This window comes from Rhynchophorus ferrugineus, unplaced genomic scaffold, assembly GCF_030347505.1.
Source record: "Rhynchophorus ferrugineus isolate W39M unplaced genomic scaffold, kcgeb_rfMv2 rfM3, whole genome shotgun sequence".
In the NCBI taxonomy this organism is placed as follows: domain Eukaryota; kingdom Metazoa; phylum Arthropoda; class Insecta; order Coleoptera; family Curculionidae; genus Rhynchophorus; species Rhynchophorus ferrugineus.
The window spans coordinates 29,446,899-29,464,585 of record NW_027472582.1 but is presented as its reverse complement, the minus strand read 5'-3'; the positions used below and the strand labels follow the sequence as shown (position 1 = coordinate 29,464,585).

Sequence of the window (17,687 nt, the reverse complement as noted above, 5' to 3'; positions counted from 1 at the left end):
TAAGTCGTTGCCAGTTAAACAGGAATGTTTTTTCAAATGTCGAGTGAATAAAACTAAGATGAAGGCAATCCTCTCGCACTCACTTTTTGAGAAAAGAGAGTTAAGAAAATAATTGTTATTGGTAGAAAAGTTAGATATGCAAGCGCCAATAAAAAATTAATTATATATTTCAAGTTTAACTTTTACAACTTCTTCGTCATAATTTAATAGTACCTAAGAACTAACGGATGGTATAATAACATTATAAAATTAACAAACTAATAATTATATTCTGTCATCAATATTAAGAATGGTACGCTTCATAAGATAAAATTAATAATTATATTTCTGAGAGAAACAATTCTGTGGCGCAGTGGTAAAAGCGATAGGAGGGTCCACCTACTGTTGCGATATTCGCGGGTTTGAATGCTGCTGGGGCATTGTCGTAAATATATGTTTGTGATTGTGTAATATTTGTGATTGTCCTAGGCAAGAGTGCAAAATCCGACAAGGAAAATGATCCCAGTCACGCCAGTAACCAGGCTGGAAGACCGGATTTCTTCTGGGATGATTTCTAAGTTTATCACCTGCCGGTCGGTAGGCTTAATGCCGAGGACCATGGTTCGGAGCCCACGTTAAAGTGTAGGTCCAGTCCAGATAAACCCCTAATTGGTAAAAGGAGACCTTAAAAGACCTAAAGGAAAGAAACAAATCTAATTCTATATTTTTGGTAATTTAAGAACTAGGTGGCCTATACAAATAGTCTCTTCACTAGCTGAAATTTTGTTCTTAGTATTCTTTTTGGTCTCTCAACTCAGATACAAATTCAATTAACCTTTTATAGTTGTACTTCCACTGGATGCACGTCATGTAAGTTTGAAGCATATCATTTTTTTCACAAATTATTTCTAGTAGAATTCTAAGACTGTTATCGAGTAATTGTAGTACTTTGACCTTATTCTGTTCACGCAAGCTCACTTGGTTTTTAACTCAGTGACCAATAGATTTTTGTGGATATTCTCATTTTTCTATATTACGAAGCGTTAACAATGCTCCGAAGAAATCTATTTCACTAAGTTTGAATCATAACTCAGTCAAGATTGTTTTATGAAGCCCCATAGTTGCAACCTTAAATCTGCAAACTTGTTGAGAATAACATGATTATTACTTCAACCATTAAATGTTTTTGAAGCTCAACAATTCCATTTAATTTTTATTTAAATTATATTACCAATTTACTTATACTCTTATTTATATTATTAAATAATTATTAAAAACAGCTAACACTGTTAGCGTATTAGATTATTGTTATTTATGTTTAATATACATTATATGTAAGTAAACATTAACAGATAACTAATTATAACCGAAACTTCCACTGAATTATCTAGAATATCCGGGTAAGACAGCGATGCAAAAAGTCAAGAAACCAATAACTACAAAACTAGTCACTGTTTTCCAGCTCTAGTTTTTTAGATTTCCTTATCCTACTCTATTTTATCCGCCCTCGCTAATTAATGCTAATTTAGTGCCCGGTATAGCATACATTATGTTTTTACCAATAAATTAATAAAGAATATATACCGAGTAGAAAAATATTAATGACAAGATTTTTACCAGTTTTAGGTGAATTCATTCTTTAGGATTTTAAAGATGCTATTGTATAACGTAAGCTTCGATGACTGCCTCAAATTTACATCCGTTTGCAAGCGAGTAGAGATTACTTCAAAAGGAATTCAACCTAAATTCTCTTACTACTTCAGTTTTATTGTGATAATTATTTCACATCAGATTTGATGCTTTTGTCTATAAATAATTACCAACTATACAGTTCAAAGAGAATTCAGCTATGAGTGAACTCAACTGATGAAATATAAATACAACATTCATCTAGTTTAAATAGTTGGTGACTAATACATAAGAAAAAGTATCGATTAGAGGAGAGCCTAATATAGTGAGGTTTCATATAAATATAATTTCTAATAACATAACGAAATATGGAAGAGTGAAATAACATTACAGTACACAAATAATTTTATTATTATATAAACTTGAAGTCTAACTATAATTTTAACCATATATTATCTTGTGAGCTACATTGTTTCACTAACATCGTTTTTATAACAAGAGATTGAAAGTAGGCTAACAAACAAACTGCTACTAAGATAAATTGTTCCACCGTCCGAAAATCCAATTTTCTCGCTAGAATTTAAAAAGTTTTTCAAACCTGAATTATAAGTTCGGATTTTATGGTTAAAACAAAGATTCATAACAAATAAAATTTTACATTTCAAATTCGATTATTTCTAAAGCGTTTATTGATGAGAGTTTTATAGTTGTAAAGAAAACGGATCTAAAATTATTATGTATTAACTTATTTTACTGTTTATAATATTCGTCTTTCCATTTTTTTCATTAATTTATAATGCATTTTTCTATATTATGTATATATAATGCATGTGCATGTAGTAAGAACAAATTACTAGCCACCGCTCAACAAAAAATACCTCAGGAGCAGGTTCTAATTAGGAATATCGAATTTAATCATAAAGAAACATATAATTGTAAGTAACAAATGTCATTATATATATATATATATATATATATATATATATATATTTTAAAGTGCAGAGCATCTATCTGCATTTGGTTCTTGGAAGAACCTAAGTTGAGATAATCTAATCTAGATCTGATTTTCTGGATGACCAGATTATCTCAACGGACCCAACTATCTATCTGCAGAAACTACAAAGGCAAAATTTAAAGCTAATTCTATATAAAAAAGAACAACAAAATGAATTTATTCCTATATAGAAATCATCTAGTGCCACGATTTAACAAAGATATGCAAGGAGGGCATCCCACTTAGACCAACTGTAGAAGAGGCGATAAACAACCCGCGAAAGAAATACAATACAGGAGAAAGAAATATACAACCCAATAAAATACTTTCTCAATAATAGCAAATTAATTTTCAAACATAAACGCTAGAAACAAGTGGAAGGAGCACCATACATAGTTACCATTACATAGTTAACTGCTATCCCCTATCATACCAAAGATGTCCATGGAAGCTCTAGAGAAGAAAACAATAAATACAGTATGCCACAAACTTCTCCTATGTTTTAGATATGTGGACGGTTTCGTTAGATGGACTCACGTAGAAGATTTACAATGATTATACGAACATATAAAAAAAATCATCCAAAGATCAAATTCATTATGGAAATCCAAAAAGAACTTAAAAAGAAATACTTTTTAAGTTATGTATTGGGGTTGTATTTTATAAAAGGGTTTAAGCTAAATAAACTATTATTTTATTTATAAACTTGTTTATTAAAAAAAAAGTAGATGCGACTGGTTGGCGATACAAAGCAACACTGAGGGTAAAAACAGATTAACCCGTCTCACTCATTCAGCATTCAGGTAGTCAAAAAAACAGATGGCCGGATAGTTTGGGCCTTATTACATAAAACTTCCATCCTAAACAAACGGCCACAGGGATATAGTACGTGATCGTTATTCCGTCTGGACAGCTTATAGTTGCAAAATTATTTTTCAGCATCTCCTGTACCTTCGTCTGCCAGTTAGCCATTTAAAAATCTTTGAAGTGTCACTATTTCTATTCAAATTTCCATGTTACCTCTCTACGGAATGGTCTTCCTAATTTTGGTGACTATAGATTCCAATAGTCTACGTCTAAGAAACTGGGAGACTCCAATCCGCATTTCGTGGCCCTTCACTCTGAATTATAAGCTTCCGCCCAAATTCGGACTATTTTAATTCACAGCAAACTCAGTGCGGCCTTGGTGACCTCACACCTTGAACAGTGATGCATGTGCCAGGAATCTACCAACTTGGGGTATTTCCTAAAGCTAAAATGTTTCTTACTTGGAATAGTTTATTTTGAGCACCTTCATTCCACCTTTTGTAATATTACAACTTCAGATGCAATACATTTGCCCGAACTTTACTAAACTACATCAATATGCTTCGAGTAACTGCGGAATGATTGCCAATCCAAAGTCAACTTATCTTTTTTTTTTAATTGGTTTGGTTCCGATTAATTAAATCTTCATAAGAGATTATCTTATGATCTCCCAGGAATCCTACTGACAGCACACGTTATAATATGTGAAAGGCTTTAGAAACCAAATATTATTAATTTACTTGAGAATATTATTTTATTTAACGGAAAAAAGATGCGATACAAAGCGACCGTGAAGGTAAAACAGGCGAACCCGTCCCACCCGTTCACCATTCAGATAGTCACAAAAAACAGATAGCCGGCTAGTCGGGTGGTATTACATAGCATTGGCCCGTAAACAAAAAAACGGAATGCCTGAATGCTCAGAGTATGAAAAACCACATACGAACCGTCAATACTTGATCGCATAATCACATATACAGACCGTAAGGCTATTGGATCTGATCTTCTGGATGACCAGATTATCTCAACAGTCCCAATCACATATCTGCAAGAAAGTACAAAGGCTAAAATTAAAGCAAAATCTATAATAAGGAGAATAAAAGAACGAACTTATTCCTACAGAGAAATTGCCTGTGACAAAGTACCACGGTCTACCAAAAATAAACTAGGAGGGCACTTAGACCAACTGTAAGTTCCATCGGATCGACATTCATCGCCTACAGCAGCAAAAATATTACTACAATATCCTATACGAAGTGGAATCTTTAGTTACTAAATCAGGCCGCTTCATTCAACACATAGAGAAAATCACTATGGAACAAAGACATCTGCATTCTTCACCAAAGTAATTACAGAAGAGACGAATATACAAAAGAAATAAAATGAATGCTTAGAGCATAAATAAAACACATCATCCGATCGCACCATCATCCGGCACAGATACAGACAGTAAGGCTATCGGATTTACAGCAGAAAAACAAAAACAAAATGAAACAAAATTATGTTCAAATGTATTTTGTTTCCAAATGCATGAAACAATTGTGGTATTAATCGATTGTGTCCATTCACCCATTTTTAACTGAATAACAACAAATCAATAATGATTATGTAACAATCTTTGTATATATAATACATTTAAGAGGCCTTAATGCAACATCGGAAAAGCAACCGTACCCTATTTCTAATCCATCTAACACATGACACTAAAAAAATAGCCCACATTCGTTTTTTTAGAAAACAATGCCGCCATCCAAAGTTCCTGTGTTGAGATATCCCCTTTGTTAAAGATATCGGTTTTTTTGGATCTTTTAAACCTTCATCTCCCTTACAGATGTTTCTGCTTCAGCTCCACAGTTGATTAGAATCTGTCCGCCTTACACTTCCCTTTCATACAGAGGTAAAATAGGACTTTCATTTATAAGAAATGAAATATATTCTCTGTATTCTGCGGCAAAACTATATTTGGGATTTGATATATATACAATAAATATTATTATGGGGTATAGAGAAATTATACTTAGTACTATATTTTGTAATGTTTTAACTTTATTAAGAAATTTAAAAACTTTTAATATAAACATTAATTTTGTTTTAAATTGATAATACTCATACAGTATGACGTACTGTTAGTTACATCATGATCTTATATTGAGAGTTCTTACTACTAATGCAGCAGCAGTTAAAGGCCAACTGACCCATGATTCCAACTCAACCATACTTGAATAATTAATAGAATACCACAGGGCTATAAAGCCAAATTGTTAAATAGGATATTGTTAGAATTAGTCTATAGGTAAAACTAGTAATTGTACGTTATGGTCGTTGTACGTTATTTATTTAAAATATTATTTTCCTTCAAATATTATATTATTTACATGTATTAAAATAACTAAGAACTGTGAATAAATCCTAAGCTTTTTTTTCAAAATTAAGGCTTCGTTGTGAATAATTACATTGTATATATTTAAAAGTAAACTATTTACCAAAGTTATCATTATTGCTAATTACTTTCTGTACTTTTCTTGCCTTTGTAATTACTACATTTATCACTTTTTCGGCCTTTTTTTTCTTGAATACTTCGTGTCTTTTATAATATTGCAAAATCACTCTTTTCTTTGCTTACATAACAACTTTTTCTTAAAATTCGGACAAAATCATCAAGAAATAATACTTATCATATATTTAAATATCTTTCATTATGGTTTAATTCAATTTAAGCTCTTAATTTTTCATTTTTCGAACTTATTCTTCACACTAGAGTATTATTTGTTATAGATGCTTTAGTTGTTTAACGTATTTGAAATATTTTATTAAGAGAACTTTGAATTTATAGGAAACCGTTATTTTTCTTCAATTAGCAATTAACGAGTGTAACGTAATCTTCACGCGTTTTGGTTGGTGGAATATACTCACCACTAGATGACTTACAATTTGACAATTTTTAGAAGAATTTTTTACTTAACATAAAAACTTAGTCTTCTCACAACTTTACTACTAGTTCTAATGTTTGGAAATGAGAAGAAATATGTAATATTCATTAAAAACAATGGTATAGGCAAAATATTTCATTTACATAAAAATTGGAAACATCCAACAGCAAAAGTGTTATTCTTTTCAAAAGGTAATAAGCATGCCAGTTACAACACTTATTTCCTTGTTAAAATCCACTTAAGTTCCTCCTAGATACAGCATCCCATGGCAATTGTAATATTAGATGCTTGCATATATTTTGATCGGCTTTATAAATACGGAAAATAAAAGTAAAAAAACTATTAAGCAACCTAACCTAACTGTTAAACTCGATAATTTTCATACTTCTCTACATAAATCAAGAGTATCTTCACTACTTACAAACGTTAATCATGGAATTATATTTTTGTTTTCGACATTGAATTACATTTTACGTCCCTTAGACGTCCTTTAACTTTTGGAAACTTATGGCAATGCTGTTTTATCATATCCCAATTATAGGTTTTGGTTTCAAAGTTTTAAAAGTGATTAATTTAATTCCAATCAAAAAGAACACAAACAACAGTTTTAGGACAAAGAACACTTTAGGGTGACTTAAAAAGCCATCGAAAGACGAAGGATAGCGAATTACAAGACTTGTTGAACGAAAAACCTGCTCAATATCTAAAAAAACGTTGGAATAGTTTAGCAGTTAATGAATCAACTGTTTCAACACGTTGCATTCAACGGAAAATATCTAAAAGGAGAGAATAAGGCTATCGCACGCAAAGACAGAAGATTTTTCGGTGCCGTGTTATCACTGGCAATAAATAATCCCAAAGGCTTAAAAATTAAGTCCAGAAGAGTCATCTACATCGAATCAGACGATTTATTGCCATATGTGCATATTGTAGGAACAGTGATTTATTACGAACTGATCACCAACATGTGCACAATAGCCAGCAACAGCTGCAGTTTTCGTGACAGATATGAAAGCAATGAAAAAGTAGAGAAGTATGTGCGCAATTGGCTGCTTCAAGGAATATTCAAGCTTCCAAATCGGTGGAAAAAATGTGAATATCACGGAGGTGACTAGATTGAAAAATGTTAACTGTTTAGTTTGTGTATACCATTAATCAATAAATTTATTTTACAAAATTGCCGTTCGATTCCCTCTCGTACCAATTCTTCTCAATAAATACTTGTTTAAAATGAATATGCGTACATGCAAGCACCTGATAATACGTCAAGAAATATATACTCGTATACTACATTCCTACTAATCTTATTAAGCTATTCTAATATTAATAATTTCATAAAAAAATGCTAAATAATCTATTCAACCTATTAGCCTATTTTTATTTTAAATATTTCGCATCCTTATTAAAAAAATTAATTTTTCCTTTATATAAAATAATACAAATTCAAATAACTTTTTTGAATATATCAATCGTATTTTAAACATATTTATTGTGTTTGTAGGTGTAGTGGCAGGAAACTCCGTAGCTGGAAATTCCCTAGCGAGCAATTCCACTGATAGCCGTAGGAGATCGTCAACTATGACAGCCAGATATTCCTTATTCGACGCCTTGGATCTGGAGTATGCCTTATTGCGCGCTGCCGCCAGAGGCAGCGTAGGCCCCTACTCCCTCAGCGAGAGTTTACATAAATTAACGTTCACTCAAAGTTTGGCCTTTCCCGCTTTGGCCCGTGGTCTCGCGGGCAAACGAAGACGCTCCCAACAAAACAACAACAGTCGACCTTTGGATCCGTCTGACAGTGGCCTCAATGCCTTCGCGAAAGTCATCACCGTCTTGGTGCTGGTTCTGGTCAGTGTATTAGTATTCGCGGTGGTGTATAAGTTCGTACGGACGTGAGGATTGCTTCTCGCTCCCGGGGGAGCGCGAGGTAATCGATTTATTATCGGACGAAACTATAGCGGTAACCGGTGAAATGGTGGAGGATTTAATTGAAGGCCCATAAAATTACGATAGATTGTGCACAACATATTCTAAATACAAACCATGTTATTATTGACGAATGGTTTTAGATTAACGAAAACAAAATACTGGTTTATAGTATATCGATTCCAGCACAACAAATATAGTGATCACTAGCGTATATGTTATTAGATCTAAATATTTTATTTTATATTTAATACTGTACAACTTATAGAATATAAATCTAAAAGGATAATACGATTATTAATATAGTTGCTATCCTGATATTATTTAACGAATAAGATGCTTATAAATATTTTATTACAATACAAAAATGCTTTAATAAGCATAATTTCAAGCTAAACTAGTGATCTGAATCATGGAAATATATTAACAAGTTTCATATTTTATCGCAATTTAATTTAATAATATCTACTATTTACAACAAACCCAATCAGTTTTATAGTTATTTAATTAATTTTGTTCCATATATTTAATAATAAAACATATAAATAGTTTACAGCATATTACACAAAGTGAAAATAATTGCACTAAAAGTTTCTTTGTCACAGTTGAATAATAAATATTATTGATTGGTTAGTCAATTAATTTACAACAACCTGTTAATACACTACCTTGATCATGTGCTACTAGAATATCAGTCTAGACGAAAAATTTACACGTGTCAGACCATATCATCATTACTGTGTTTTTTGTAATGAAAGAATTATTCGATACTTGTCAAAGAACAGTGATATTATATTATTAGGAACGATTCAATTTTTGTAATCCGTACATTATGTAACTTGATAAATAATAATATTAATATAGAAAAGTAGGCATAAAATAAGCTTCTGTTCTTAATTCAAAAATATATACAAACAAATATATACATTTTTTATTTGTATATTTTTTGTATTAATAATTTGATTATACAATACTATAAACTAGGTTTTTGTACAGGAAACATAATATAACATACAGCGAGAACGGTTAATCTAAACCATACAATGTGATAGTTATAAAAGGAATATGCTTTACTAGATTATTAGGGTTATTACAATGTATTTACATGTAATACATATATTTGTTCATCTTTGTAAAAAGGGATCAGTATTTACTAAATGCGATTACTCAATGTACTCTTTAACGACATCACTAATTGTGGAAGTTTTATAAATCGTCTATCCTATTTCCTTGTTACTATTATATTTGTTATTGTAAATATTACTTTACCAATTTATATTTTTTTACGCTCACATGATTGTTGATTGATAACCATTTCTTGTCGGAATTGTTACTAACTAAGCTTTAAATCATGTAAATAAATATCTTCTTTAATATGAGTTCTTCATTTTTATTAAAATCCTCATTGTAGATATTTAAGTAATAATAATAAGATTTCATCGCTGATACGTTTCACGAAGATGTAGGATTGACAAGTAAGTATCTGAATAAAATAAATCTAGAGTATATCCCAGTTAGTTCATAGAGAATTAAAAAATACCACACTATTCTTTCCTCGTTACGGAAGTTGTAATATGGGGCATTTGAAGAAGTCCAAAAGGGCGAGAAGTGTGTAAGTAACATTAGAGGACTTGGTTTGCTTTACTTTTATTATTCACTAGTTAACCACTTCTCTATTTGATTTAGATCGGATTGGAGTAGGAACAAAGCAGTTTTTCAACCAAAATGCACTCAGAAAACAGCAATATCGTCCGTGTAGGTCCAAATTAATGCGTTCTCATCAATTGGAATGTCCACAGGGTAAATGTAAAAGGCTTTGCACCGGTCCCACTATGCTGTGCTCTGTGACACCCAAAAATGTTTCATATAAACCAGAATATTCATATTTAAACTGAACCATGAAGCTCCTTCGATTGATTCAGGATGAGAGTATGACGAGAAAAATATTCAAAGACCTGCGACACTAACAAAAACCTATTGGTTGATATTCTCTCTATGTTCCGACTAAAGACTGATGATAACAATATTACATTGTAAAAATTGTTATAATGTCCTACAATATTAGTTCATTTAAACCAGAGATACCAAAATATTATTTATTCAATAATTAGAATCAAAACAACTTAAACCAACTAATAAAGAGCAATAATAGCGGACGTGATCATCTACTTAAACCTAAAAATCTTGCTAAATAAGTAGTCCTCCCAATAATTTAATGAAGCTTCCTAAATTATTTTTATGTTTTATGAATAGAGAAAGCAGGTAATACTTTTTATATTCTAATATTAATAATCTATTTGAGAAGGAAATTTTAGTAGATGTTCCCTTTAAAGCGCCTACATTAATTTGTTGTCATTACATTCTAGAGCCTTATGCAATTTATAGTACTTTTATGTGAATTTTTATTTATTTTTTCATATTATCAATGATATCAGAAAAATCTAAAATAACACAAAAGCTTATTGATCGAAAATTAAAAAAAATCGATACTAATTCAATCAAAGTAAAATCTATCATAGTCAAACTAAATTTTTTGGCAAAATTATGTTTTTTAACATAATTCCCACCTCTTCATTCGACGAAAATTTATTCCCAGCTAGCATTCTTTTGAGATCTGAGAACAAGAAATCCCAATTCATGGATTTTTGCCATCGTTTTCATTGACTTGTGACACGGTGCATTGTCTTGATAAAACAGCACTTTCTTTTTCTTCAAAAGCGGCTGTTTTTTGGCCGATTTCGTCCTTCAAACGGTTCAATAACGCTATGAAACAGTCGCTGTTGATGGTCCGTCCTTTTTCAAAGTTTAAAAAAAAAAAGGTTTTCAAGGTAGTCAATGAAAATTATCCCATGCGCATCCCAAAATACAGGCGCCATAATCTTGCCAGCCCACTATTGCGTTTTCCCACGCTTTGGAGCGTGTTCATCGTGTGCAGTCCACTCGGATGACAGTCGATTGGACTTCAGAGTGATATGATGGAGCCATGTTTTATCCATTGTCACATATAGATGCAAAAACTAGGATTTATTACAACACTGCTTCGAATCATCAACTCCTCGTTGTTTTTGTTCAAAAGTGAGCTCGCGCCGCACCCAATTTGCACAGAGCTTTATCATACTCAAATATTCGTGAACGATATGATGTACACGTTCAGTTGATATCTTTAGAGTGTCTGCTATTTCATTCAGTTTCAATTTACGGTCATTCAAAATCATTTTGTGGATTTTTTTAATGTTTTAGTGGGTAACCTTTTGGGTGTCGACATTACCACGTTTACCGTCTTCGGTGCTCATTTCACGACGTCCAAACTTAGCATACCAATCCTTGATGGTTGAATTTCCTGGAGTACTGTCCGAAAACTCGGCATCAGCCCAATTTTTTGCTTCAATTGTATTTGTCCGTTCAAAAAGCAATATTTTATCAACATGCGAAATTCCTTTTTATCCATTTTTTTCACAATAACAAAAGTTGCTTCACTCAAAATGCTATAATTCACAAACTAATGATCCGACAACTGTCAAATTTATACACGCGTTTTTTTAGAGATAGGGCTAAAAACTTATGGATTTAATTCTAGTAGCGCCATCTATCTATCAGGCCGGGAACTTTTCAATTGAACTGTTATATCCAGGGTAGGTAGTGAATTTACTGTATAAAAGGTGAGCTGGGAGCCTGTTTAAACGAACGTATCGCATAAAACACGCTTAGATAGGGAGCTAAATTAACAAGTATGGATGGTTGTCTGCTTATAAATTATTTTATTTTTAGTTTTATGTTTTGTGGTTGGTATTATTTGTAAATTTTTTCTCACGCCTACTTTATGTGAACTTTGATTGGTATTGGTCTGTAAATATCTATTTCAATATCGTTGTTGTTACATACAAGAATATCAAATGAGATAGATTTGATAGATTTGAGATTGAGATTAGATAGATAGATGAATAAATTAAAACATAATGAGAATAAAACAGGGTTTAGTTATTTAAAATCTGGTCTCACTACTGGGTCATATTCTTAAGATTGCAAACAATGTATTAGAGTAGATGATGTGAGAAAATATTCCCTTTCATCGAATATATTTATGATCTACAATACAAGACGTCCAGTTCCTTCCAATAATCAAATCTCTGAAAATTATTGTTTTATTATTAAGATCTTTAATTTCTTTGTCTGCAATACTTTACTGTACCTTATATTTGATACTAATGCTATTATAATTAGCGCTCCATAAAGGACTATAAAAATTACTCCCTTGCTTTTATAGTTATTGATATTTTTGTCCTGAAATTATCACATATTTTCTTTAGGAAAAAAGGGTCCCCTAGCATGATTATTAAAATTTTAAATAATTATCTACAGAAGGTGTGCTCTAAACTCCTAAACTTAAGTCACACTAAACATATTGGGATCTACTACTACGTAGGGTTTTAGAAAACATTTCAATTTATTTTAACGAAAAATAAAACACAGTTGTTAGAATACAATTGTCATACGATTATTTGTGTTCGACTACAGGTTTTTTTGCCATTTTACCATATCATATTTCCATGATTATTTTGGAGCGATCAACAATGCAACGTCATCTATTTTCTTCATCTTCTTTTCATGATAAATAAAATAACTCTTATTCAATAAATGGATTCAAAAGAAAACATATCTTATAGTCTTCCTGAAGTTATCAGTCTCGTTATAGAGCATATATACATCGATATCGATGTCTTCAAAATAATGTTTCTACTTCGTTGGATCTGTAACTATTTTCTGAATTCGTCACAATTTAATATTATTTCCAAATTGAATATTATTAAAAACTATAATAATATAATAATTAACTGGAAACTCTAAGTAACACTCTAACACTTGATCTAACTATAATATTTTGAAAATTCACTTTTTGCATTTGGGAACTTTAGATTTTATAATATATGAGCAACCACTTCATTTTTCTTTTCGTGGATATATCATAGAAAAGAAGCCAAAGTGCTTACAAAACATGGGATTATAATCATAATCTAACACCTAATTTTAAAACATTACACTCTCTAATTGAATTACTTCAAATTACTCAATTATCTAAAATTGTTGGAGTTAGACATCTTTTTTATTTATTAATTTTATTCTTTCCATCCGTCCAAATTGACATATTTGTTTCTTTAATTTTCTCTTATATTATACGAGAATTCATTATTGATCATCTATTTATCTGGTTGTTTTGCTCTCTTTCATTTGTTTTTTGTGTTTCAATTATTCTTATTAACACTCTGGTCTACATAATTTTTTAAAATGTATTGTTGTAGAATAATTTGATTTGAGTTATATATATTGCTGAAGAAGTCATATTGTAGGTATTTAAATGAAATTATGTCAAACTTTAAATTGTTGATTAATATTTATATGCACTAAAAATAACAAAAATTTAACTATATATTTTATTTCGACTAGACATACTTTCTATACATAATAGTCTACTTAATTCTAATGATTATGTTTATGAAAATCAAAATAATATTATTCTAAATTATCTACATACTTTAATCAACTAAATATTTCTTGTAAAGCGTATAATAATATCTACATTATATCAGCTGGTTATATCAGTAATATCTACAGAGTTGAATTAAGAATATTCTACATCGTAATACAGGCATCGATATAAAAATGCAGATAAACAATTGACAGTGAAAATGATTAACACACGATGATTTAAATGATTGACTTACAAATTCACCAGGTACTATATTTATGATTGTTGTGTCTAAATTTATGTTAATTACGAATTAAATATAATATAAATATTGTCTTAATTACAATTTGAAATAATTATAAACTTAACTTGAAACAAATTCAAAATAGTTTATGCAACATGCTCCCAGCTACCTTAAAATTAGGCTTACCCATAATTTATAGTAGAACATTTTTTTTAATATTAATATCTTAGTAAAAAATAATTTTGCTCCAAGAGATTGTACAGATATATAGTTTTTATATATAATAGAGATAACAGCTACACACTATTGTCTAACAAGTTGTCAAAAGTACCTTATGCCCTTTATAAATAAAAATTAATATACCTTTGTGAAAACTACCGCATAGCTTAACAGCATCATTTTAAATGAAATGCAAATTATGTACAGATTAATGGTCTAAAATGAAACAACACATAATTTAAGTTTATTGTTAGGCTTTCCCAGTTAAATGCCGGTATAACATTTTATATTAATCAAACAATTTATGGAATAATAAAATGTTGGGCGTACAAAATAGTTACCCTATACAAAGAAAAAAGTTTTCATTACCAAGTTATGCTAAAATTGTGTAACATAAAGCCATATTATAACATTCAACATCTTTTCAACAAATAACCTTGAAAATTTAGTAATTTTAATACGGTATTTTTTTGTTTTGTATTCGAACTTCCACTCCAGTAAGCGTCATTGATGCAATAGAATATAGTACATTGAGTCATTACCGATTCAAATTATTTCGTAATTTTCATAACCCTTTTAAAAACTTAAATGAATTTCTGATCATTTTCGTCACTTGCTGAAAGATGGCGAATGACATGTCTGGGCAGTAATACATTATATAAAATGAGCAAAAATTATGTGGATTCCTTAATGAAAGCCTTATTTTCTATCCATTATGCTGCCAGAAAAGATTCAGTATAATATAAAATTCCATTCGTTCCCAACAAAGATCCAATGTTCATTAACAAAGAGAAGCAAACTAATTTGTATGCCCATTAAAATATATTATAATACTGACAGGCAAGAAACAAGCAGTAGGACTTGCGTTTTAAAAAATTAATGAATACGAAATCACTTGTTTTATATTATCATGATAGCAGTTTAAGTTAAGTAATAAATACAAAATTAAGCAGTGCGATACAAATTAACAATTATAATGTTTCACAACCTACTTATTCATCTATCATTAAACAGTTTTACAAACTAGTCATGTAAATTTAACCCTAAAATTATCTCTGAAATCATTACAGTTGCATAATGATAAGAAGTGATGTTTTTCTTCCGTCAAAAGTTAATTTATTACATTAGACTATGTTTTATAGGTATTTATCACTATAAAATATATAACTATTATTATATATGTATTATTTAAATATAAATTTTTATTAATATTGTTTATTTTTTTTAATTTTAATTTAGTCAGTTAATTATACTCCTTAAGTTATCTTGCTTAAAATTTCATTGTAATAACTCATTATGCAACCATAAAATAGTACGCTTGAAAGTTAGAGATAATGTGCACTCACTGCACTCGTACAAAGAAATAAATATGTGACATATTTTTCGTAGTAATAACTAATTATTTTTCTAATATGATCTAATAATGATCTAAATGGGTTTGCTGCTGAAAGTTCGAGAAAAAAATTGGTTATTTTTGTTCAAAATTGACTAAAATTTGATGGTCCCCCTGGTAAAGCATTTACAGTATCTTTATTGGCACCGAACCACACTCATGACATACTTATATCAAAAATATGGATTTAGATGTTAATTTAACAATTTTATATAATTTTTACTTTCTCATGGACAATAATTAATTAGTTACTATAAAATATAGCATCACATATTTATATTTAATATAAAAGTATTTTATATAACATAAATATTGATATGAAAAAGAGTTAAAAATTAGATTTATATAAATAAAAAGCGGTATAAAATTTAGAGCCCTCTTTTCATCATAACCTCATTAAGATAAATAGGTTATTAAAATATTCAGTCTTCATCGAATGATGTTACGCCGTCCTTTTGTGTCGGATTCAATCATCGCACGAACTCAGAAGTAACGTGGCTTCATTAGAATCCTTCAGTTCTATGTCCTTCTTATCTTGCAAGTCGGAATTTTCAGTTTCCAAGATGAAAACTTCATCGTCGGCTTTGTCTGAGCATTCGATGACTGTTTTCTCCGACGTTTTCTCCTCCGATTTTGATGTCAAACTATCGCGAGATTCATCTTCTTCATTAAGAGTTTCCATGGTAACAACTCCCATTACTGGAGAAACTGGTGCTGTTGGTGGAGTGATTTTTCCAGTTTTTCCTAATAAATAGTAAGTCATCAGTTGACCTTTTCCTTTAACCGCGACCAAACCCCTTTGCTCAAATTGGTAACCGAATGATTGCAATATTTGACATGTCTCTTCTGTTACCTAAAACATATAAATTAAAGATATTAATAACATTACATTGCGAACGCCAGTAAATAAAATTAACAATTCTAGTAGCGATAAATAATTTTCTGTACACGTCAATTATACCATATAAGAGAAGAGACTCAACAGATCCTTCATCAGGATAGTGTATTTTTCAACCAATGCATTGCTCTTGCTGGTCAATATTCTTCACTAAATTCCACCACAGTAGGCGATCGGCCGCAGCTGTGTTGGCCCGGACAATGACAGTTTCCCATTTTTCAGATTGGTTTCCGTGAACTTGATCCATATATTTTTCCGGGCTATTCGCTGTGTTATCCATCCATAGGGTCGATTTCGCCACCGAAATCTGTGAGGAAATCGTTTATTTTTGATTCGACAAAAATGTCCAAACCTTTGCAATCTACCAATCAATTTGTTCCTCAACTGTGCTTTGGTTATCGAATCTTAAATGAATGACTTCATTCCTAATATGATTTAGGAGAGATATATGGAGAATTTGCATTAAGCATCGCATTTGAGAACATTGCAACAGATTGATCATCTTTTACTGAATACACGCCATGAGAGAATCGAAAGCTACTGCAGTTTGGCTGTTTAGGCTTGTTACCTCGGTGGTATATGTTATCTCTTTCTCCTGCATTGAACTCCTGAAATTGTACCAACTGGATTCCGTTGGGATTTACAATAGCGGGCTATTAATCAGTCGTATTTTCGGAATCAGTCGGACTTTGGTATTTTCTTAATTAATTAACTACATCATAAAGTATGCTAGAAACCTCGACTATTGTACAATTATATTGGAAATCTGTATGAGACATATAATTGGCCATCACCGGCTGTGGTCTCAACGAATAGTGATATTCAAATGTCATATGCTAACTTATTATGCGTCAATATATTTAGGTATGGTACTTGAAATGAAACTGCACTAAAAGGCCTATATAAAGCAGAAATAAATTCGGCCCTGCTAACATATAATTAAGTATTGTTAACCTGGTACGTAAACCTTTACTAATAAGTTAATCCTTAATCCAAATAAACATACGGCAGCAGATATGGTGTTGTGCCAAGAAAAGCAATCTGGACATAATCCGGTGATTTGAATACAAGGTATTGAGTAGTGCTGTTAATAATCCGGGATACTTTAGAAATAGTAATCACCATAAAGATTTGGAACTCAAAACTATTAAAAACGATTATTAAAGAACTTGCACTGAGTCTTGAACAAACACTTCTTGAGCAT

At 30.8% G+C, this 17,687-nt stretch overlaps 2 protein-coding genes across 3 annotated transcripts in view; one reads left to right on the top strand and one right to left on the bottom strand.

Annotated features, from left to right (window-relative positions):
* LOC143192721 (uncharacterized) overlaps nucleotides 1-9,635 on the top strand; it is a 154,613-nt gene extending 144,978 nt beyond the window's left edge. For both annotated transcript variants that reach the window (XM_076398225.1, XM_076398226.1), the window contains one exon: nucleotides 7,841-9,635. In XM_076398225.1, coding sequence (XP_076254340.1) covers nucleotides 7,841-8,235 — 395 coding nt within the window. In that variant the 3' untranslated portion in view covers nucleotides 8,236-9,635. The remainder of the gene's footprint in view (nucleotides 1-7,840) is intronic.
* A 4,071-nt stretch (nucleotides 9,636-13,706) lies between these two features.
* Ac3 (Adenylate cyclase 3) overlaps nucleotides 13,707-17,687 on the bottom strand; it is a 146,959-nt gene continuing 142,978 nt past the window's right edge. Inside the window, exon 21 of the mRNA XM_076398224.1 lies at nucleotides 13,707-16,438. Within this exon, the coding sequence (XP_076254339.1) occupies nucleotides 16,052-16,438 (387 nt within the window). The 3' untranslated portion in view covers nucleotides 13,707-16,051. The remainder of the gene's footprint in view (nucleotides 16,439-17,687) is intronic.